The sequence below is a fragment of the Bos grunniens genome, chromosome 7 (genome assembly GCF_055505025.1).
Source record: "Bos grunniens cultivar Pamir isolate PY7600 chromosome 7, Bosgru_T2T1.0, whole genome shotgun sequence".
Lineage (NCBI taxonomy): Eukaryota > Metazoa > Chordata > Mammalia > Artiodactyla > Bovidae > Bos > Bos grunniens.
The window spans coordinates 57,346,413-57,371,893 of record NC_141171.1 but is presented as its reverse complement, the minus strand read 5'-3'; the positions used below and the strand labels follow the sequence as shown (position 1 = coordinate 57,371,893).

Genomic DNA, 25,481 nt, shown 5'->3' with positions numbered 1-25,481 from the left:
AGTAAACAATTTATTATAAAATAACCACAAAAATGAATTTTCTTCAACAAATAAAATTATATCAACCCACATGTATTTCTCTTTGAATTAAGAGTAAATCCAGTCACAAAATACAGACATGCAAATCCATTCTGAATTATGGATATGTTTCTGGATTCATTTACCTAATGTCATTTTTGTCCTCTATAATAATCACATAATTAAAACTTCACTGCACATTTTTAATAGAAATGTTCACATATACAAACACCATATACAAAAGACTGAGTTTCCTCTGTACTCATGTCTCACCACTTTCTAGGTATTCTTTTAATTAAAAGAGAAACAATAAATCTATTAACTTGGTTATCTGCATTTTTTTTTTTGGCCACACTACACAGCATGTGGACTCTTAGTTCCCCAACTGGGATCAAACCCATACCCACTGCATAAGGAGTGCAGAAATCGTAACCAGTGGACAGCTGGGGAAGTCCCTGGCTATTTGCACTTTAAACTAGAGAAAAGAGTCAATTTCATATGTAAAATATATTTTAAATGTTGTATTTCAAACAGCTAAATAAGCTAAATTTTATATTTACAAATGTAATCATTATCTTACTACCACCTGCCTCATCAACACATTTTTATCATCTTCTCTATATTTTCTCTACAACTGAATATTTAATTGGGTTTTTTTTGGCCACTCTCTGCACAGCATGCGGGATCCTAATTTCCAAACCAGGGATGGACCCCAAGCTCCTGCTGTGGAAGCATGTAGTCTGAACCAATGGACCACCAGGGAAATTACTAAAAATTTAATTTCTAAAATTCTAATGTTAAATAAATATTTTATAAGCATTGAAAAAGCATTCTGAAAGTGTTCATCTCCAAAACATCCTCTGCATCCTACACAGAATCAAAGAAAGGTTAAGATGGAGTGAAGACATTCTCTCAAATGCATTTATAAATCCTTGCAGCTCTTTTTTTTCTTAACGGAAAAATTCCTTTGTGGCTCATATTAGATTTTAGCTACAAGACAAGGTACCTTTTACATTTTTATTACTAGCCAATCAGTTCTGTAATTCAGAGTATAAGATCAGCAAATTATAATTAAAAAGTTTCCAGTGATTAATACAATTTGGTACTCCTGATAGAAAAATCTCCTACATTAAGGCTGCAAAAAGTTTTAAAGAAGATATATAATCAAATAGCCTTGTGCTAATAATTCCTGGGACCACACAGAACCCCAAGAAAACTGAAGGTCCTTTAGTTAATTATGATGAACTGAGATCTAAAGGCAAAGTGAAAAATGTTAAAAACCTCATGAGACACCCTCAAAGCACTCCACGTATCTTCAAAAATGTCAATAGGAGGGAAGAATTTTCAAGAAATCATTATACACAGTCATTCCATACAACAGGGGCAGAGGGGAAAAAACACATGTTCATCCATGATCAGCAAAAAACCACGTTTTGTTTTGTTTTAGAAAAAAATTAACCTAGCTTTTCTTGTAACATATAACTGATTAGAAAACATTCAAGTAGATACTGTTCCTATCTGCTGGATTAAAAACTAGTTCAAGGAACTGCATGACCTTAGTTACTGAAGCACAGAAAGTAAATACAAAGGACACCGGAGATGACAGACACATAGGAGGCCTAATCATCTAGGGGCACTAGGGACAAACCAAAGGAGCACAGAAACAGAAAACAAAACCACCTGGGAGCTTTAATGGGAATCTGTGAGAGCAGATCAGGATACCAGGTCACCTCTTAGGTTGGCCAGTTTATGGTACAAAAGATCAGAGGTGGATGGCCATCTGTAGCAAAGCTTACCTGGGACCAGAGGGGTGGGGCTGGAGACTGAGGTATGGTACCCAATGGAGGATCCCATGAGGTTTCGAGGTGGCACCAAACGAGCTGCCAACAGAGGAGGCGGTGTCCCCAACTGAAGTCGCTCAGATGCAGCAGCACCATGTTCACGAGAGTACATGGGCTGTCCTACAGAGGAAAGAACAGGAGGGCAGCTGGGATTGAGAGTCACAAGCTTCTCTAAGTAATGATCTACTTCCTGAGACTTGAGCCAAGAACAGAGAAAGTACACCAATGGGAATAGTACTTGAGAAAGATGCTATTAATATTCCTTCTAACTCAAGAAAGAGACATGCAACTGGGTAGGATGCACTGAGGTATAAAGAAAGGGTACGAATTAGGTAGTGTGACTGCATAATGTCCGTTTTTTATCATCTTAAATGGAATAACTACATGCTGATCTTACCAGAAACTGATCAACTATATCAAGTTATTGACAAAGGAGCCCTGAGCTATTATTCATGTAGAGTTTAATATTCAGGGAGACGTGGTTATAAAAGCTGTCATATCCATTTAAAAAAGATAAAAACACTCCTCCCAAATTCATATAATTTCAGGTATGCACAAACTATTCCCCTATCTGGGAGCAGAAAAAAAAAAAACACGTAATAAAGGAATTAAAAAAAAAAAAAATACCCACCACAAGCATACTCTCACAGAGAATAAGAAACATTCAAAAGAAAAACATAAAGACAGTGAAAATCTGCTATCCTGTAAGTAGGTGGACAACAAACAGACAAGAGGACAAAATCCCACAGGAACAGACTAGCCACTGTACACATAAAATATCTCAGATATTACAGACCACTTTTGGAAAGAAAGCACATTTAGAATTTATAGATGCAAAAATGGCAGAAACAATGAAGCCAAATTATATAGAACAAGATTAAAAAAGACAAGGTATCAAGGAGCAAAACCTCTCTTTGGTTGGTTATTTAATAGTATCTTTTTCATTTACTACTCCATATGAGACCTATTTTTAAGATTTACTCAATATTTTGTATCTGAAGTCAGACATTCACTATGTGACACAAGACAAAGTAAATTTAGATTTTTTAATATGATGAAATATCGTTATAAAGTTGTAAAATTCCAGAAGACTTTTAATACACTTTAATAAGAAGTCAAAAGCAACCACTTGATTTCACAGTAAACGTAGAGAAGAAATGGATATGGTATACTTTCCAATACATGGAGAAAAGGTGGCAAATCATATTGTATAAGGGGACCACATAATTGTGTGCTTAGCACCAATCTTTTCAAAATTTACATGAAAAAAGATCAATCATTACATTGCAAATGCAATCTAACATATCCTCAATGATCTGAAAATAGCTGAAGCATGATATACTGCAGAGAATTCCTTGCAGAATGAAGTCATGTGCTAAAGAGAAAAATGGGAAGTACAATTTCAGTTCATATGACTAGCTTAAATTTATGATAAAGCATTTCATATAGCATGTGTATTTAATTAATAACTATCTCAAAGTAAATGAGAAACTAAAAGGCTAGTTTGTACAATGTCTTTTTAAAATGAATGACAAAGAACATGCATTCCTACACTTCAGAAAGATGGCTGTTTATTCAAATGAGGCCTGATTTTCTTTAACATCTATTCAGATCTCTAAATACTATATGAAAAATAGAGTTCCTTAGGTAAAAGGTTGATTCTAGGTCTGGATAGAAAACTTGTACGATGAGTCTGGTACACCTTCATATAATGCTCCAGAAGCAAGATGGCTACCAAACACCAGCATGTAAAAAATACAACAAAGCAACCTCCAGAAGCCAACATGAAGAGGCTTCCCATGGTCAAATAAGAGCCAATCTGAACACCAAAAAAGGCCACAATGGGGTGAAATATACCAAACATTAGAAATCCATGAGTTCATAATGATACTTAGAAAAAGTACAGTGGTCCCTCTGGAAGATACTTGGAAACAAACTCATTTTCTGAAAACTGATAAATTAAAGGACAGAAGCATTTATCCTGTCTTTCCTGTAAAAAGTACATTTCAGGTTAACCAAATGGTGAACACTGCCAAGTTCTACTTTGTAGACTGTCAGCCAATAAATGTAGAAGAAATCACAGAACTCGAGTATCACATTTTTATAGCCCCCAATGAAGCAAAGAGAACTGGGCAGGGATCACAAACAACCAAGAGCAATTTTTTGAAAGGATGGATCAGGATGAAAACACCTGTACACAGTGATCAATATTTGTAACACAGAAAGGAGACAACTTGATATTGTACACCAGGTATATACTGCAGTAGGAAGTACAAAACCCCATCAGTACAACATTCATGCAAAATAAGGAGGAAAAAAACCCTAAATGTGACCCTATTAATCTACATCTAGATAAATCTCCAATTTCCAGAAAAAAACAGGGAATAGAGGAATGCATTAAATGTCACCAGCAGATGCAAGATACGCCAAGTCTAGATTATGGTAAAATTCTTTAGGACAAATTATCTGCTCCTTCAACAAGTAAGTGTCAAGGGAGAAAAAAAGAGGTAGGAGAAATTGTTATGGATTCAAAGGCTTAAGAAACACATCAACTAAATGTAAAGTGTAACCTTGCTTGGATTCAGCTTCAAATGAATCAGATATAAAGGAATGTCTATGATACAACTGGGAAATATGAGCACTGATTAGATACTTGACAATAATACCTGTTATATTTTGGGACTGTGATAAAGTATAGTAATTGTGTGTATTTATCCCTTATCTTTCAGAGATTTATAGATGAAATGGTATGTTTGGAACTTGTTTTTAAATAATCAAGTCAGGAGTGAGTTACAGATAAAGCAAGGTTAATCATTACATTGATAAATGTTGAAACCAGCAACTGAGTAATGACGATTACTACAGTGTTTATTCTCTTAGGTATATTTGAAATTTTCCATAATAAAAAGTTTAAAAAAATCAAGTTGGTTATAATGATGGTGAAGATAAGCCAGTCATAATTTAGATTCATTCACTTTAGTTTTTTCTCAAACTTTTATTGGAATATATTTGATTTACACTGCTGTGCCAATTTCAGATGTACAATTTGACTCAGTTAAACATAAATATAGGTGTGTGCATATATTCTTTTTCAGATTCTGATTCAATTTAGTTTTTATCAGTGTAGAGTGACTGAATAATTTCAAAATGCAAGTCTCCTAAGTTCATGCTCCTATTGTAAGTCATTCATGTATCTTATATGTCTGATTGATAGCAATATTTTCATTCTTTAGAGTCAGATATGACTGAGCAACTAACACACACACACACACACACACACACACACACACACACACACAATGTTAACTCTAGTCTTTTGAAGATAGTCTTTATTCAAACTAAAATTTTAGCTACTCTTTGTAATTCTCCTGACTTTGTCTTCAAGTGTATTCACAAGGGAAAAAAAAGTCTTAAGATGAGTTTTAAACTGAAAGCTCAATCAGAAGAAAATAGAAAGCTATACCTTCCAATTATTGGCCATACTTGTTATGTGTCCTCTCTATTAGAATCCAAGGTCCCTGGCATACTTTTTAAAGTTTCAGGGTCTAAATGGTGCCTAGCACATAGTAGGAACTCAATACTTAACACAATGGATGAAAGTTTATTTACTAACTGCATCCCAATGACATTTAAGTGTTTCTTAGGATGAATACCTTTATTTGATATTCATCAGACATTATTTGAAATGGGCAATATGACAACTAATGCAAAACAAATCCAAGTAACACATGAAGGGAGAGAAATTCTAGACAATATATGACTCTATAGACTGACTTTTCTAGACATCAAAATCTGTGACTGTGCACAGAAAAATGTTATGTACTTCACAGAATTAAATGAGGCATCTCAAGTTTAAGAATATGATGTTTTAATAATCGTACACAGCTAATAGGAAATATATTCTCTGAAAGATAAAAGTAATTTATGTAAATTCACCTGAAGACTGACAACTGCCTTTAACCTAAGAATCAATCTTTAGGCTGTTATATTCTACCACTAATCTTTCACACACTCAATACAAGGAGCTTAGCAGGTACAAAATATTTCTATTACATCTTCTTCAAAGAAGCAAAAGAAACAAGTCAAATTTAAAGAAATATAATTTAAAATGGTTCTGTCCTGTGAAAACAAAGCAAAACAAAACCTCAAACCCCAAAACCATACACTGAACTGGCGACTCTGAATTTGGGTAAAAATGCTTAAGTATGTCAAAGGAAATAGTTGTTTTTAATAGGTGTTTTTCCATACACTTCCAACTGTATTTCATTATTTAAATCCTTTTCAGAGTATCTGTGACACTTTAATTCAACAAAAACCAAATTTCATGTTTTTTTCTAAATTATAACCATACCTGCCATTAAGTTTTAAATAGCATTGCCAGGAGCCCCATATACCCTACACAGTTATACAGTGGGGAAATTCTTTTTCTTCTTTTAACATCCAATTGTGCTCTTCAAAACTGAGTGACAATTAGACTAGATGAAGGTTTTATTTCGGGCAGAATTAGTTCCTTTGTTACATGTATTTCTGAGGCACTCTGTTGCTTTATTTTTAACACCAAAATACACTGTAATTGGTTTTTTGTGAGTTTGTAATTTTTGACATATTTCTTTCCCACTATTAGATTTTTAGCTTCTTCGGAGAAAAATCATCTCTCACTCATATTCCCAGTACCGAGCATTGAACAGACCCTATTCCTACCTCTACAATACCAGATTTCATTTATCTATGTTTATTTGGGTCCCTATTGATTAAATTTTCACAACTATCATATGATATGCTGTTCTTCACTTATACACACTTTCTATGCTGTGAATATTAATGATAATTTTTTTTAACTACAATTTTTTTATAATATTTTTTCATTAAAACCAAAAGGGAGCTTTTGTCATACTAAGTCAAGTAACTGAGACAGAGAAAGACAAATAATCATGTGCTATCGCTTATATGTAGAATCTAAAACAATGGTACAAATGAAATATTTTGTTTTGTTATCTACAAAATGAAATATTTTGTTTTGTTATCTACAAAACAAACACTCACAGATATAGAAAACAAACCTATGACTATCTAGGGGAAAAAGAGAAGTGTGGGACAGGGAGGATAAACTGGGAGACTGGAATTGCCATATACACACTACTATATACAAAATAGATAACGAGTAAGGAACTAGTATATAGCACAAGGAACTCCAGTCAATTCTCTGTAATGACCTATACAGGAAAAGGATCTAAAAAAAAGAGTGAATATATGTATAAATGTAACTGATTCACTTTGCTGTACATCTGAAACGAACACTACATTGTTAATCAACTATACTCCAACAGAAATTTTTTTAAAAAGCTGAAAAAAAAAAAGCGCTGGATTTTGTGCCACAAAATTAGATATACATCTGAAGTAGAAAATAAAATCTAATGTTGGAGGAAAAATTCAAATGGAATCACAATGTTAAATTTAACAATATCAAAATAAATCGTAATTGCCACTTTTTTTATAAATTAAAAACAAAATGAAAGTTTTATGAGTCAAAATGCTAAATTTAACAATATGAAAATGTGTCATCTGCAAAAGACTTTCAGATAAATAACCCATTTTTCATATTTACAAGTCCAAAAGCACTAAGAAATAATGCTAAGAGCTGATTTAGGGAGGGGAAAGATGAAACAAGATTGGTAACTGTTGAAGCTGAGTGATGGGAACATGGGAGTTTATTATACTACCTTCTTTATTTTTATATATGTCTGAAATCGCCCATAATTAAAAAAAGAGAGCAGTAAAATAAGCACCGTAACAAGATACTATAGTAATTAGAAGACTGTGAGACACTAAAAGTAAAACAAAATGGCTAGTTATTTAACTATCATATATGGTTTCTGTCCTGAGAAAGCATAGCGGAACACAGGAGGAACAGCAGCACTGAAGAATTCTCATAGGAACTGTCCTGGTTGGTTCTCTCAGGCAACTAGCTTAGCAGCATTATATGGTGTAACGTGGAGGGAAAGTGGGAGTAAAATATATTGGAGTCAAAAAGATTGCAGCAATAATAAAAATGTGAAGTGATTCAAGTGTGGATGAGGGCAGAAACCATAGCGGGAAGAAAGAGAAAAGGATGCATCTAAGAAAAAGAGGAAGAATTTTTCAATTAACTAGAAATAAAAAAGCAAAGCAATGAGTCAGTCATGATAGGGTTTTCAATTCTAAGTGATTAGGTGGGTGTTATTTACATTAGCAAATAAAGACAGGGATTGTGGAGGTAATGGAGACTTAGAGGAAAATAATAGGTTTTGATTTCGGAGAGGCTGAAATTTATGGAGACAATCATAACTACAAAACTATAACAATAATTCCTTATGTATAGCTTAAGGTGCCAGATACTATTCTAGATGCTTTATATGTATTAACATATAACATGTTTCCCCAAAATAACCTTAATGAGGTGAGTAATGTTACTATCATTTCTATTTTTTACAAAAGAGGTAATTAGGATGCAAAGAGGTTAAGCAACTTGCCTAAGGTCATAGTGACGTAAATGATGGAACTGGAATTTGAATCTAAGCTTAATTACTTTCCTGAGTTGCCTCCCTAGGTCATGACAGAGATGAAGAAATGTTTATGATAAACACAGTTACAAAAAAGGTGAATTTATAAAGTTACCTAGCTCTGTAAAGAAATTCTCACAGTCTGACAGTTTTAACAACCAACTACTTTATTTTTAGGTTTCTGAAGAAAGAAATTTTTCTTTTAAGCCTTTGTAAACTAAAAACAACAGTAACCAAAACTATGAAAAATAAAAGACAGGATTCAAGAAAAACATATTATTACAGTTAAGCATCAATGTTACAAGATAGTCTAACCACTAAATACTATAGTTTAAATGATGCTATGCTCATTTCAGCATTACAAGTTAAATAATTAGGTGTATTTTATGCGATCTTTTGTATGCTCTTAGGAGGTAAGTCTTAGGCTTTGGAAATTCAATCAGAAGAACAATTCTTGAACAGAAGCTTCAAAATATAATTCCTTTAGCAGAAGAATGTTGCTACACTATAGCAGAGCAGACTTCTCCAATACAGAAGGCCTTGTCCTTCTCTCCCATCATCACACAAAATTAAAATACAGTTACAGAACATAACCACACAGTAAATTGCCCTGTAAACATAAGTATAATTTTGTATAGATAGTCCTTAAAATAGAAATTAACTGTATTTTTTTAAGTGTTCTGAGAAAACGTCTGGCTTTTCTATGCCCTAACAATTTTATTAATAAATCAAATGTGTACTTACGTTCTGACACTGTATAAAGGAGGTTCTGGGGTAAAGGAGGAGGTAGTCTTGCTCCTACTGGTGCAAGATTGGGCACTGCACTTGTCCCAGGCTGGTCACGGTTGTTGATCAAGCTTGACTGTGTTATGGGTGGTCCTACAGACAACAAAAAGTGAGAGCTAGAGCAGTAATGTTTGCTACATAATAAAAACACTCACTACACCAAGTACAATAAGGATATTCACATATAAAATACCTACTTTGGTTTAGAACAGAATAAAGAAATTTGATATGAGCAGGCTTGAGCACTCAGAGGATTGTTAATTTAAATGACATTTTAGTTCTGTAATAGACTAATCTAGGGTGGAAAAAGGGCAGAACTGGTTGCATCTGGAGGCTGGGAGTAGAAAATGGCCAAGAGATTTGAACAAACTTTCTGGGATGATAATAAAGTTCTATAGAACTCTTAAATTAATGATAAATATATTTGAGTATATCTATGTCTAGAATGTACTGTGAAATGCATTAAAACTAAAAATGGAGAGATGGAAAGATATATGATGACACAACATGAAAAAGAAAGTGTGAATCACTCAGTTATGTCTGACTCTTGACGACCCCATGGACTGTAGCTCAGCAGGCATCTCTGTCTATGGAATTCTTCAGTCAAGAATACTGGAGTAGGTAGCCATTCCCTTCTTTAGGGGATAGTAAAGTGCTAACTGTAGAAGCTAGATGGTATTTGTTTCCTTGAAATTTTTCTTGGCAAAGTGTTCAGGGGGAAACAACACTCTTAGATTTAACTTTTACACAGATATGTTCCCCCAAATGACGTAGGATCTTTTATTGTGAGAATTTCTGTACATCAAAGATGCCTTTTTATCTGAGAAATTAAATCTCAACTTGAGCTTTACAATTATACCATTTATGTGACAATATTAAATACTCACAACCCACTGTTAAAAGAACCATATTGCTGTTGACCAAATCTATGCATTAAATGTATACAAACCTTTATCAATTTTAATGAAATGTGTTCTACAAAGAATTTTACTGCAGGAAAGCTATGCAATGGGTACATGATGTCATATTAAACTATTTTTGCAACTTCCAGTGAGCCTATAATAATTTTAAAAATTAAAAATTTTAAAAAGAATTGAAAAAGTACCACTTAAATAAACTGAATGGTAACCATTTTTTCAAATAATTTGCCAACTCTTAAAACATTAAATGTCTTCAGGTAGGTATTTTCTTATACCTCTGTACACATGTAAAAAAAAGATCTTCATGATCCAGATAATCACGATGGTGTGATCACTCACCTAGAGACAGACATGCTGGAATGCGAAGTTAAGTGGGCCTTAGGAAGCATCACTACAAACAAAGCTAGTGGAGGTGATGGAATTCCAGTTGAGCTATTTCAAATCCTAAAAGATGACACTGTGAAAGTACCTCACTCAACATGCCAGCAAACTTGGAAAACTCAGCAGTGGCCACAGGACTGGAAAAGGTCAGTTTTCATGCCAATCCCAAAGAAAGGCAATGTCAAAGAAAGCTCAAACTACCGCACAATTGCACTCATCTCACACGCTAGTAAAGTAATGCTCAAAATTCTCCAAGCCAAGCTTCAACAGTACGTGAACCGTGAACTTCCAGATGTTCAAGCTAATTTTAGAAAAGGCAGAGGAACCAGAGATCAAATTGCCAACATCCGTTGGATTATCGAAAAAGCAAAAGAGTTCCAGAAAAACATCTATTTCTGCTTTATTGACTATGCCAAAGCCTTTGAGTATGTGGATCACCACAAACTGTGGGAAATTCTTAAAGAGATGGGAATACCAGACCACCTTACACTCCTCCTGAGAAATGTGTATGCAGGTCAGGAAGCAACTGGACATGAAAAAAGGACATGGAAAAAGAGACTGGTTCCAAATAGAAAAAGGAGCACGTCATGTCCAGGAAGCAACTGGACATGAACTGGACATGGAAAAAGAGACTGGTTCCAAATAGAAAAAGGAGCACGTCAAGGCTGTGTACTGTCACCCTGATTATTTAACTTATATGCTGAGTACATCATGAGAAACACTGGGCTGGAGGAAGCAAAAGCTGGAATCAAGATTGCCGGGAGAAATATCAATAACCTCAGATATGCAGACACCACCACCCTTATGGCAGAAAGCCAAGAAGAACTAAAGAGCCTCTTGATGAAAGTGAAAGGAGAGTGAAAAAGTTGGTTTAAAGCTCAACATTGAGAAAACTAAGATCATGGGATCTTGTCCCATCACTTCATGGCAAATAGATGGGGAAACAGTGAAAACAGTGACAGACTACTTTGGGGCTCCAAAATCACTGCAGATGGTTGACTGCAGCCATGAAATTAAAAGACACTTGCTCCTTGGAAGAAAAGTTATGACCAACGTAGATAGCATATTATAAAGTAGAGACATTACTTTGCCAACAAAGGTCTGTCTAATCAAAGCTATGGTTTTTTCAGTAGTCATGTATGGATGTGAGAGTTGGACTATAAAGAAAGCTGAGCACCGAAGAATTGATGCTTTTGAACTGTGGAGTTGGAAAAGACTCTTGAGAGTCCCTTGGACTGCAAGGAGATCCAACCAGTCCATCCTAAAGATCAGTCCTGGGTGTTCATTGAAAGGACAGATGTTGAAGCTGAAACTCCAATACTTTGGCCACCTGATGCGAAGAACTGACTCATGTGAAAAGACCCTGATGCTGGGAAAGATTGAAGAAGGGAGGAGAAGGGGATGACAGAGGATGAGATGGTTGGATGGCATCACGGACTCGATGGACATGAGTCTGAGTAAACTTCGGGAGTTGGTGATAGACAGGGAAGCCTGGTGTACTGCAGTCCACGGGGTCACGGAGTCGGACACAACTGAGCGACTGAACTGAACCGACACACGTAAAATGACTGCTCCAGAATTTTCTCAGTTATATTTTAAAAATTCAGTCTTATTTCTGTTTTAGCTCAACTAGCAACTGTTTTTTTTGAAATGATCATTTTTAAACATTTCTCCTAATTTTGGTGAATTTGATAACAGCATATTGACCCCCTTTTTTTTGGAAGTCTTTTATCAGTAAAGAGATTCATACCGAAGTACATACTGGTGAAATGCTCTGATATCTGAAAAATACTTCAGGGAAAAAAAGTAAAAAAAATTGTGTGGGGCAGGCAAGAAGAATAAATGAGACAAAAACAGATGAATATTAACCATTGAATTTAGATGATGAAACATGGTATATTATTATTCTACATCTGTGTGTATTCAAAAATTTCCATAAAGGGGAAGAGAAATTGGATGAAGGCAGTCAAAAGACACAAACTTCCAATTATAAGATAAATAAGTACTAGGGATATAATGCACAACATGATAAATATAGTTAACACTGCTCAATGTTGTATATGAAAGTTGTTAACAAAGTAAATCCTAAGAGTGCTCATCGTAAGAAAAATAAAATTTTTTACTATTTCTTTAATTTTATACCTATATGAGATGATGGATGATCACTAAACTTACCGTGATAATCACTTCATGATGTATACAAATCAAATCAGTATGCTGACACCTTAAACTATACAGTGCTGTATGTATATAGATTAATATAACTGGAAGAAGAAAACCCAGAAAAGTCCCATAACAAAATGTTTTAAAGAGTATTTCAATATTCTCTTAGAGATTTTCTTTAAAGATGCTGCTGCTAAGTCGCTTCAGTCGTGTCTGACTCTGTGCGACCCTAAGGACAGCAGCCCTCCAGGCTCCTCTGTCCACAGGATTCTCTAGGCAAGAATACTGGAGTGGGTTGCCATTTCCTTCTCCCCTTTAAAGATGGAACTTTCACTAAACTACTGGCATACTCTTTTTTTTCTGACCTCTTCAAAATGCTGGCTTTCTATCAACGAGCAAGATTTTGACTCCAGGTCAATATAGGTTAGGGCACTACTAATAAAATTTACACTTGGAGGTACTATAAATAATGCAATAATGCAATATGACACTGGGTAGAAAAAAGGGAAGAACATCTTAATTATGGGAATATATTCCAAATTCTATTAATAATTTATTTTTCAAATTCTTAAAATCTAGTGTCAAGTTACATAAAAGGGATGGATTCCTTTAAATATTCTTCACTAAAGAAACTATACATATACTTACGTGGTATGGGAAGCACAACAGAAGGTGGAGGCTGGCCATGTCCTTGGGGAACAGGAAGTCTCATGCTGTGGCCAGGGCCTGGGCCTGGGCCTGGGCCCGGGCCTGGACCAGGGCCTGGGCCAGGGCCTGGCATTGGAGGCATTAACATTCCAGGAGGCGGTGGAGGAGGAAGCCCAGGAGGAGGTGGAGGGAAAGGAATCATGCTTGGTAGAGCAACTTCATCAACAACCAAGGGATCATTTCCATGATCAAACTGACAAAGGTCACCAAGTACACAGAATCCTCTTTCTGTAAGAATCAAAGATAAATTTCACTATGATCTACACTGAGTTCAGCAAACAATTCCCTGAAACATCCACCAATCTGATTTATGGAGTGCTTTTTGTGCAAGGAATTTAAAGCCTTCTTAGTGTTATTCTGTTACCATTGCATATTCCTGAGGTAGGAACAGGTGTACTCTCTACTTGCTATACTGTGACACTATGCTTTACTGAGACAGCAAATAATCAGGTCAAAAGCAGGCTACCAACCACTATCAGATTAACCCATTTGCTACTGAGTTTTCGTAATAAAAATTCAGATATTTTAAATAACTTAACAAAGGTAGAGAGGATAAGGAATGTGAATTAGATGACCTACTTTCAACTATCTACTTTCATGATATTATTCTAAAGCAACAATTTTTGCTATAAGTTGAAACTTTAAATTATTCAACTGAGTATTATGTTCCAGGTTATTCACTGCAGAATTGTAACAGCAAAATATCTGAAACATCCCAAAAGTGTCGTAAGTTTAAACACATTTTTGTACATAGAACATACAAAGAAGTATTAAAAAAAAAAATGCTGAAGAAGCTCTTTATAGTTACTATATTTACATAGGATGACTGCCAGGAAATAATGTTAAGTGAAAGAAAAACAAAATGCATAGTATGAATGAAGTATAAATAGTATAAAGTACAATACCATTTATGTTAAAAACAGAGTGGGGGAGAATATGTTTTTATGTACACATGCATAGATTAAGTGGAAAGATACACAAGAAACTGACAACATAAAATTGGCTTTGAGAAGATCTTTGGGGCTGGGAGACCAGGGTAGGGGTGAGTTAATGCCTGAATCACGTGATTCTATTCCCTACTTAAAAATAAATAAAAAGAAAAAATATATACATTCTATATTTAAAGAAAAATGTTATGATGTCTAGTCATTTGCTATAAATAGCCTGGGAGCTGTGGAAGTATACATGAAAACAAGACTGCCTATGAGTTGACAACTGTTGATATGAGGTCACAGATACGCTAGGATTAATTATATTACCTTGTGAATTTTTGTCAATATTTAAAATATTCCCATAATAAAAAACTAAAATAAATGCACACATTAACACCAATCCATTCATTCAAATGGAAAGTTAGCAAGTTAAAACTGTAAGTAGGTTATACATGCTTAACAAATCCCCAGGGTCAAACAGCACACAAAAAAATGACCATTCCTAGTGTCTACCAAATTCTGCAGTGTAATTACAGTGTCGGAAGTAAAGAGGAAAACAAAACATAAATTAAAGGGTCAAATCTGAACACTTTGTTAACAAGAGCCAAACTATTACATCCAACAAGTAAAGAAGCATATGCCAAAGAGATTCTCCTCCTCACTCATCCCTTTTAATAACATCCAGACTGTAATGAAATGGTATGTACTACTAGCAACATTTACTTTACTAGTACTCTGGGGTACAATATAAAAGAGAAGTTTTACCATCATAATCTCTGCATCGCCTCTTTGGTGGTGGGTTTCGACCAAAAGAATTGGAAGAGCTATGATTATTATAGTAATTAGACCAACTCTCCGTTGTGTTTTCAGAGTGGTGCGCAGGTGCGATCACAGTCACAGTGCTGGGAATAGACTGCGCCCCCGAGGAGTACTGCTCAGAAGAGTTCGGAGCCGGTGCAGACACAGGCGCATAGGAGCTCTCCAAGTCATTCCTTTCACTCTTAAACTTTGATCTTTCTCTATGTTCTGCTTTGGAGACAAAGACAAGAAACAAGTAAGACCAGATTTCTATATTGTTAAACTGTATTTTCTCACAGAAAAGGCAAGATGAGAATACTGAAGTAAATTTACCGAGCTGTCCATATTTTAAAGTGCTCTCATTATTACTATAGTCTAAAACCAGGAACATCAACAATGTGATGGGTCTTGACCAAGTAACTTGTATAAAATCATCTTTTACAACAACAATGTTGATATATCAACATCAATACATAATGAAGAAAGATCAGTTTCTCTACTGACTTAGTAAGAATGCTAAGAACTGACTTTCAAACTGATCTACCGCAATTTTTTTCTTTTTAAATACTCTAGCCAACCTTAAAGCAAATCAATTATTTTCAGGCAGGGGGTGGGGGTGTGGGTACAGAAAGAGACAACCCTCTCCCACCAGTAATAGTTTTGCTGATTAAAGGACACATGTTTCAATTATACAAAATGACTTAAATTTAGACATGTCCTATGATACATGAACAAATGGCTTCTTTTTAGACAAACTCCTTTGACTCCACCCTGAGAACAGAGCCCTGACTTTGTAACAAAAATCAAGTTTTTGTGACACAATTCCAGATTTTACATTGCTCAGATGTATTAAAGGTTGCTTGTTGGTGTTCAGTCCCTAAGTCATGTCTGACTCTTTGCGATCCCACGGACTGACTGCAGCATGCCAGGCTTGCCTGTCCTTCACTATATCCCGGAGTTTGCTTAGATTCATATCCATCGAGTCAGTGATGCTATCTAACCATTTCATCCTCTGCCGCCTCCTTCTCCTGTTGCCTTCAATGTTTCCATCAAAGGGATTCTGACACCCCTGTGATACAAGAAGACAAGCAACTATGGAGTTTTAGGGGGAAGCCACTTGGACTCACCAACACTCCTATTTGGATCCCGGTCTTTGCTGCGCCCCCGGCTTCGACTCCGACTTCGACTCAGGCCTCGGCTCTTACTCCGGCTCTTACTCCTGCCTCTTCTCCAGTCATACTTCTCACGGTACAGTTCATTCCGCTCATAGTACCGGTCGTAGTCTCTCCACTTGCCATCTTCTCTTTTCTTCTCCCGTGTCCTGTAATATACAGATATGAAAGCCATAGGTACACTACAGAAACCAGGACAGAAAACAAATCTGGAATATGAATTATCCTCTGTGATTCATCAAAATTCGTAACTTCTAAGCTTTTCCAGAGAGCCGTAAAACCACTGCGTAATTCCTCTAATCCATTACATAAAAAGAAAAAACATTCCCTTCAAGTATACTGGGTGGGGAGAAATAAAAAAAAGAGGTGAATCCAAAGCATGGGGAGGGGTAAAAGGAAAAACATATTTAAAACTAGAAAAGACAAAAAGTTCAAAACAAAGAGTTCCTAAACAAAAACTAATTTTTTGATGGTAGGCTGATGAATCAAGATATAAACTGCACTACTTGTAATATAAAATGCTATGGACAATTTTAATACTGAGCACCCCTAACCAAATGGAACATTTCATTAATATTCTCTAAGGAGACTGCTCCCACCTCTGAGCTCCTGGGGAAAGCACATAATGATTATTGTTTATAAAAGAAGAGAAAGTATGACAAAGACAAAAAACACAGGGAATGGAAAAAAAAATTACGTCTTTAATCATTTTACAATGAGAGGAGTAGGGCATATGTCAAAAATCCTGCTAATGTCCTTATAAGGTAACTGGAAAGTGAGTTATCAATGTTTTCCTAATTAAAGATAAACACAAACCTTCGTTCACTAGATTCTGAACGAGTCTTCTGGGGACTAGGGTATTTCTTTTTTCTGCCATCTCGTTCTTCCTCTGCTGGCTCCTGAAATACCTACAAGAAAATATTCATTAGAAACAAGAACAGTTCTTCCATAAACTATAAAACACATCCACCTGATAAATCTTTCTGGCCACAAGAGAGGGCATAAATATATTTAAATACTACAATCAAATCACATCCCCCAAAGTTGGCCAACAGGAAGAAGTAAAAAAAGATGTTGAAATTACTTTAACAGCAATATGTTAAATTTTAAATCTCACCCTAATAGCAGTGTAGGAGGAAAACTAATTCATTCTTTAAAATATAACAGTAAAAATAACAAATCTCTACTTCTAAGTATCATATAGTAAAATGGTTTGTGTGTTTTCCTAATTATAAAATATATTCACAATATAATTCATTTGAGGAGAACTTTAGATTTATTTCACAGACAAAGTTTAAGGAACAAATGGTTAATTTAACCACTGCTATAAAACTAAGTATTTCGTGTGAATTATGGAAAAATGGTATCAGAATTATTAGAAATGTTAAGGCTTCTTTTAAAACTTGAAGTCAAGATTGACCAGAAATACAGAACTAGTGATTCTATTAAAATTTTTTAAACACAAGTTAATCTCAAAACAAATACATGGGACGTCCCTGGTGGTCCAGTAGTAAAGAATCCACCGCCAATGCAGGGGACGCGGGTTCAGTCTCTAGTCTGGGAAGATCCCACATGCCTCAGGCAACTAAGCCCATGCACCACAACCACTGAGCCCAGGTACTGAGAGCCTGTGTTCCACAACAAGAAAAGCCATCTCAATGAGACACCCACATACCACAACTAGAGAGTAGCCCCTGCAACTACACAAAGCTTACATGATCAACGGAGACCCAGCACAGGCAAAAATAAATAAGTAAAAAAATAAATATATGGCCTTTACTAGAGGGAAATTAAGACAAATGAAGACATTTGGAAGAGCTAAACAAATGCCCATCTAATGAGAGGCTCGTTTAAAAATGCACAAATCAGGAAATGAGTGAATGGAACAGAAGATAACAATTTAGTAAAATCCAGGCAACATAAAATGGCAGCCACAATATGACAACCATATGTTGCTGACAAAAACATTCTACAATTATTAAACTATATTTAAAAATCATTTTCTCTACCAATTCACAGGAAATACAGAGGATGCAATCAGCAAAATCCAGAGTAAAAAACTCCAGCGTCTGGAGCAAACGACTCAGTTTTTTGCTGAGCAAAATGACTTGCTCAGCAAATGACTGAGTTTCTTCAGCAAAATAAAATTTAAGGGAAAAAAGGGGGTGATGAAAAGAAGAGAGTTATATAAGTAAGTAGGAAGCGGGGGGTTAAAAGATATAAAGAGACTTAAAAGATATCAACTTGGAGAACTTTATCCTTCTTTTTGCTTTTGTATATTCTCTAAAGTTTTTTTTAATGGACATCTATTAATTTCCTCTTTGAATTTTCCTAATTTTAGGGAAGTAATTTTCTAAACTAATAATTAGTTTTTCTAATAGGAAAACCTATTCTTCAAAAGTTAAAGGACCCAAAATAATAAAAACATAAAGCCAAACAAAAACCTGTGCATGAATGTTCATAGCAGTATTATTTATGATAGATAAAAAGTACTAACTATTTGCCTATTAATACAAATATCCATCAACTGATGACTGGATAAAGAAAATGTGATATATTCATAAAATGGAATATTATTCAGCCATGAAAAATAAAAGAGGTCCTGATACATGTTACAATGTGGAGGAACCTTTTAAGTGTTATGCTAAGCAGAAGAAGCCAGCCACAGAAGATTACATACCACGTACTTCTATTTATACGAAATGTCCAGAATAAGCAGATTTAATGAGACTGAAAATAGTTTAGTATATGGCCTGGGGTGGGGACTGGGACTGGAAGACCTGGAAGTAATGGCTTAATGAGCATGAAGTTTCTTTTTTAGATGCTGAAAATGTTCTAAAATGGACTATGGAAATGGTTATACAATTCTGAATACAATGAAAATTATCACATTTGTATATTTTACATAGGTGAATTGTAAAGCTGGTGAATTACGTATCAATAAGCTGTTTAAAAAAGTCAAAAGGGCATGCACAATACTAATGAATCTCATGTAAAAATAAGCTAAGGAAGCTAGACAAAAGAGTGTAAGACTTTTACATCCAGGGAGCATCCAGTAGGTTAAGGAAGTTAAATTAATTATTCCTATGGGTATGGAAAATATACAAAGAAATCCAAAGCAATATGGGTGAAGTCTTATTCAGCATCCTGCAGTACATTGTCAAACATGATTTTTAATCTCAAGTATATTTAAGTTGAGAACAAATGAGTGCTTTCTTGCTATATAAATAAAATGCTTGATTTGTATAGATTTTTAAAAAAGTCTGTATGATTCTTATTACATAAACTGAAAAAAACAAGAATACACTGTATCCCTGGTAGTTCAGACAGTAAAGTGTCTGCCTACAATGCAGGAGACCTGGGTTCGATCCCTAAGTCGGGAAGATCCCCTGGAGAAGGAAATGGCAACCCACTCCAGTATTCATGCCCGGAAAATCCCATGGACCAAGGAGCCTGGTGGGCTACGGTCCATGGGGTGGCAATGAGTTGGACACGCCTGAGCAACTTCACTTCTTCATACTGTATTAGAAATAAGAGTAGCAGTAACCTTGGCATGAAGGAAGTGAGAGGGAATATGTAAGAAGGAATTAAAAAAAAAAGTGACACTTCAGCCAACTTGATTATTTAGATCTTGACTCAAACAAATGGGGAAAAAAATGGACATTTACGAACAATAAGCAATTTAAACACTGGGTATCTGATATTAAGGAGTTATTGTTACTTTTATATACAAGAATATTTGGAGGCTTTAAAAATATAACCTTTTAGAGATACCTACTAAATATTTATGAGGATGGCAAGTGGCTGAAGGTACAAAAAAGACAACTTCCTCCTTTCAATGTTATCTAACAATTACTTTAAACTATTATATGTACACACTATTCTACAAGCTATTATTTGTCAGTAATAACAATTAAGTTATGTATAAAAGCTAAGAAAATGGAAAAAATGCCAGACATTTGGGGTAGTATACATAGAAGCTGAAATCCATTTTCCACAATTTTCAAAATTAGGATTCACTGCAAAGATACAAAATGAAATAGTGTAACAATTTGGTTTTTTTTCTTTAACTGTTCTTTCAAAACTCAAGATAATGTAATTTTCCTCACTCAAAGGAGCTATCTTTCAAACAGACACTTTCAATCCACTGACCTTCAGTGACTCTAAAAAAGGACACATGCTGCAAAAATTTTAACTTATTATACAAAGATGTAACCTATACCTTTTTAAAAAAAATTTCCCTGGCCAGGGATTAAACCAATGCCCTCAGCAATGAAAGCACGGAGTCCTAAGTGCTGCATGCTTAGCTGCTCAGTCATGTCCGACTCTTTGCGACCCCATGGACTGTAGCCTGGTCTGGAGCCCACGAGGCTCCTCTATCCATGGGACTTTCCAGGCAAGAATACTGGAGTGGGGTGCAATTTCCTTCTCCAGGGGATTCTTCCTGACCCAGGGATCGAACCTGCATCTTCTTTCCATGTTTCCTGCATTGTAGGCAGGTTTTTTACCCACTGAGCCATCGGAGAAGCCCTAAAGTGAAAGCATTAGTCACTCGGTCCTGACCGACTCTTTGCGACCCCATGGACTTTAACACACCAGGCTCCTCTATCCATGGAATTCTCCAGGTAAGCATATTGGAGTGGGTTGCCATTCTCTTCTCCAGGGAATTTTCCCAACCCAGGGATCAAACCTGGGTCTCCTACATTGCAGGCAGATTCTTTACTATCTGAGCCATCAGGGAAGCCCAAGGGCATGTTGCCTTCCCATTAGGGAAATAAACCCTGGGCCCCCATGACAGGTGGGGATACTCACCACTATACTAACAAGGACCGCCAGAATTCCCTAACCTATAACTTAAACCAAAAATTATACATTATCCAACATAGAAGAAAAGTTTCTTTGTATTTCCATTACCTGAAAAAACATACTGGGAGCCCATTCTTTTTTTTTAACTGATGTGTAGTTGATTTACAATGTTGTGCTAATTACTGCTGTACAGCAAAGTGATTCAGTTACATATATATACACACACACACACACTTTATATTCTTTTCCATTATGGTTTATTATCACAGGATATTGAAAATAGTGCCCTGTGCTGTACAGTAGGACTATGTTGCTTATCCATTCTGTATATAAAAGTTTACATCTGCTAATCTCAAACTCCCACTCCACCCCTTTCCCAGTCCTCTCCCCCCGTGCAACCCATCAGTCCGTTCTCTATGTCCAATTAAAAGAGAATAACTTTTACAGAGGTCAACTACCAACTGAGGATGATACTGGTAATAAGAGCTAAGAAGTCCCTGCAAGCAAAAGAAAACTTTACATTACCTCTTCTTTAATTTCTTCTTTTTCTTGGACTGGTGGTTTTGGCTCAGGCTTAACTGGTTCCAAAGGAGGAAGGTAGTTCTTAGTATAGAGACTTTCAAATAGCTTATCCACAAAACCTGAAGTTTCTAAGGAGAAAATATAATATGTAAGTGTTACACAAAGGGAAATGAGGAATGACTAGTAGGTAACCAAACGTTTGACAACACACTCTATTGGCAAAATTGAGGAAAGTGGGACATCTCATTCAAAGCTGGTGGAACTAAAAATGAGTTTAACCCTTACGGGGGAGAAACCATTTCTGGGGTTTAAAACCCTTTAAAGATACTTGCACATGTACAAAATGATTTATATGCAAGATTGCCTGTTTGAGTATGTAAAAGATTGGCTACAACCCAAATTTCCATGAATAAGAGACTAAATCATATGACAATCAAACAATAACACACAGAGGCTATAAAAAGAATAAGTACTGATAATATCAACGCTCCAAGATATAAAATTAAATATTGTATTCATATATATTTGCATTAAAGAGAACTCTGAAAGGACACAAAAATGACAAGGTAATGTACTAGGGGTGGGAAGGGATCAGATGAGGTGAGAAAGACTTTCATGATATACCTTTATATTGTTAGATTAACTAAATTGCATACTCAAATATTTATTTTTAAATTAGTTGAAAAATAAATTTTGACATGAGAATGGTATGAAAATATCATTTTGTGTTTTAAGTAAAACATGAAAAAGGCTGCTCTATTTTGTAACTTTTTCAGACTCTTTAATGGGGAGAACCAGAGGAAGTTATTAAAAATTAAATGTCAAGATATTTATATTATGTTATTTAAACCAAATTTAAGTCACTTCCAAGGGTCCTACCCCTCAGGAAGAACTAAAGAGGATATTAAAAGTATAATACAGATTCTGCTTACACCACAACTGTTACACGTTTTATACAAATAACTATTTCTAAAATGTCAAATTTTTTCTTCAGAAAAGCATCTTTTCATAAACTTTTTAGGTTATTAATTTGTGCAGTAAGCATTTCCATGATTATAAAATGGTAAGCTCTTCTTACACATAACTTTAAGACAAATTAATCAGACCATTTGAAAGACTTTATGATCAGAAGACTGTTTTCACATGCATCTGTATTTCTAAAGCACTTTTTAAAACATGTATTACTTTTGTAATTTAAAAGATACACACATCATTACTATCTTTAGTTAAAACTAAGCAATATTAATTAATACATTTAGAAAATACTCATCTGTACTGAAAGAATCCTATATTAATTTTGTATAAAAAGCCTTAAAAATGGACAAAAAATATGTAATCCTTAGTTTCAGACTGAGAAGTCATATGACTATCTTTTCTTTTTCAGAAGATACTTGAGCTAAAGGATCCTTTCTCATTACTAAATATAAAATATCCACATTCCTGTTTGTCCATTCAACAGTATTTATTGAGTATCTTCTATATGTCAAGTCTGTAGGTTTCGAGTCTCCAATTTTAACAAAGGAAAAGACAAACGGGAGGTGGAGAGAGACACACACAGATAAACAGGCAGATTAACATATAACATGACAGGGAGTAACAAATGCCATGAAAAAATAATAAAGCAAAAATGGGAAGAGGAGAGAGAAACCACCCTGAGAAGATGACATTTGAGAAGAGGCCAGAAACCATGAGAAATCGTGTTTCAAGCAAGGGTAAAACAGTGTTCAAAAGCCCTCATTTGGGAACATGTTTGCCATGCTGAACAAAACAGCAAGGTGGTCCATGTGGCTAGAATGGAACAAATGACAGGGAGTGGTAGGAGATGAGGTCAGACAAGCAGCAGGGAGGCCCCCAGGAAGCTCCGCAGACTAGGAACAAGATTTTGCTAAGAAGATGAGAAGTTAAAGACACACAGAGAAGAGGAGCATGCCCATTTCTTCTTGCATATCAAGAAGCCCCAGTCAAGAAGGAGAAAAAGTTACCTTCATTGTCTTAATAAACAGTAAGAATAAGAATCTTTAAAATTGTTACTCTTTAACCATTAACTAGGCTCTACCACAAGCTCCAAGGATTCATTCACTTAAAAAGTACTTGAATTACAACTGCCTCAATATCGGAGAGGAGCAGAGTAGGAAAGGGAAAAAAGTTTTGCCGAATACACAATAAATAATTAAGCATGAATAGGTATATTCAAGTATTTAAAGAACTCTGACCAATTCATTTCCTTTCAAGCTTTATCTTTAAGATTTTATCAGGAAGTTTTAAATTTAAAATCTCTATTCAAATACTTGGTTGAAGGCCTATAATAATTACCTTTTTGTAAAAATACGTCAAGTTGATCAGCACAAAAGGCTTTCAATTCTTTCTCAGGTTTGTCCTTCTTGACCAGTGCTACAACATAGTTGGCTAAGGCTGAAGGGTCAGCATCACATCTAGTTAGACAAAGAGAAAACAAGTATTTTTAAACATTTTTTTCAAATACTGATGTCATTAACGAAACCACCCCTATTTTGGAAGGCTTCAATAAAAAATTTTATTTTAAAAAATGACTGCAAACACAGGCAACTATCGTTAACAAAGAACATATTTATAAATATAATACAGTTAAGTTTTTCTTTTCCTGCTTATTTTTATAAAATAATGTGCCTCCTATTTTTAATGTTCCAATTATACTCAGAACTTAGGACTGAATCTACATTTATTTGCTCTTAGTGGTAATAGGGAAAGGATGGCAATGGACTCTTAAGGTGCAGCTTGACTCCCAGGCTGTAGAAGCGCTGTACATCTGCTCAGGAACTCTCTGTTCTGAGTGATCAATGAAGCAGGGGAAGTGATGGGACAGTTTTCCATTCTCTGTAATGCCAAGCACCAACATCTAAAAATGGCCATTTCTACCTCTAATCTTCTCAGTGAGTATCTTAAGGATCATTTTAAGACAAAAAGTAAGAACACAAAAAGCATGTCACCTTAAATTTTATTGGCAAACACTTCAGCAGCTATTAGGAAGAAAGAAAAGATTGGGGCGTTAGAACAGGAAGGATAAGAGAAGTGGTGAAAGCGCAGCAGAGATAACCTTTATTTACATCACTTTTTTTTCTAGTCAGTAGTAACCTGACTTTGACATTCTAAGTTATCTCTTATGCCAGGGCAGCACAAGATCCTTGAGTTGCCAACTCCTAATGTACAGCAATCCGCCAGACTTAACATTTTATATATATTACAAGTAATAGCAAGTTTTCTTCTTATAAAAAATATACATACACACTCTTATATATTTATATTCTATTTTCCCCATAAATGTACATTTAAGTATCACATATCCTTTGTGGCTTCACAGTACTGTTGTGAAGATAAAATGAAAAAACTCAGAATGACAGGAGGTAAAATCATTATGCAAGCAAAATGATTATATCCCTATAAAATACTAATCTTATTCTATGATCCTTGGGCCTCTACTATAAATCAGAAAGTTAAAAAAGTTTCAGCTCAAGGTATCAATCACATTTCCAATAATGTATGAAATTAGTAAGTAAAAAACAACACCAACACCCTTACTTCCTTTCTAGTGTATACTTTTAAAACATTTATGCACCAAATTCTGAGAGCAAATTTCAATTCTACCAATTTTACAAAACTCAAAACTAATTAAAAAAAATGATGGGCAAATGTCAGAGTGCACTAGGAGTCTAAGTACACAGATGATGAGTTATGTATTAATTAAAAGAAAACTGGGATCCTTAAATAAAACGATTGTATTTTGGAGAATTATGAACAGATTACCTTAATAAATCCAACTGCTAAATTCTAAAATGGACATATAGCATCTCCAATTATATTCTAAACACAGAGAGAAAGGATTTTTTTATTTAAATAACTAAGAATAACAGAAAAGAAG

At 35.1% G+C, this 25,481-nt stretch overlaps 1 protein-coding gene across 4 annotated transcripts in view; it reads right to left on the bottom strand.

The window, feature by feature from the left end:
* RBM27 (RNA binding motif protein 27) overlaps nt 1–25,481 on the bottom strand; it is a 60,960-nt gene that overhangs the window by 24,602 nt on the left and 10,877 nt on the right. For 2 of the 4 annotated variants that reach the window (XM_086413666.1, XM_086413669.1), the window contains exons 2-9: nt 23,900–24,018; nt 21,590–21,714; nt 17,075–17,166; nt 16,214–16,407; nt 15,054–15,317; nt 13,297–13,584; nt 9,143–9,277; nt 1,815–1,979 (exon numbers count right to left, since the gene is read on the bottom strand). In XM_086413666.1, the coding sequence (XP_086269792.1) occupies nt 1,815–1,979; nt 9,143–9,277; nt 13,297–13,584; nt 15,054–15,317; nt 16,214–16,407; nt 17,075–17,166; nt 21,590–21,714; nt 23,900–24,018 (1,382 nt within the window). The remainder of the gene's footprint in view (nt 1–1,814; nt 1,980–9,142; nt 9,278–13,296; nt 13,585–15,053; nt 15,318–16,213; nt 16,408–17,074; nt 17,167–21,589; nt 21,715–23,899; nt 24,019–25,481) is intronic. The other 2 variants (XM_086413668.1, XM_086413670.1) reach the window with 1 other exon arrangement.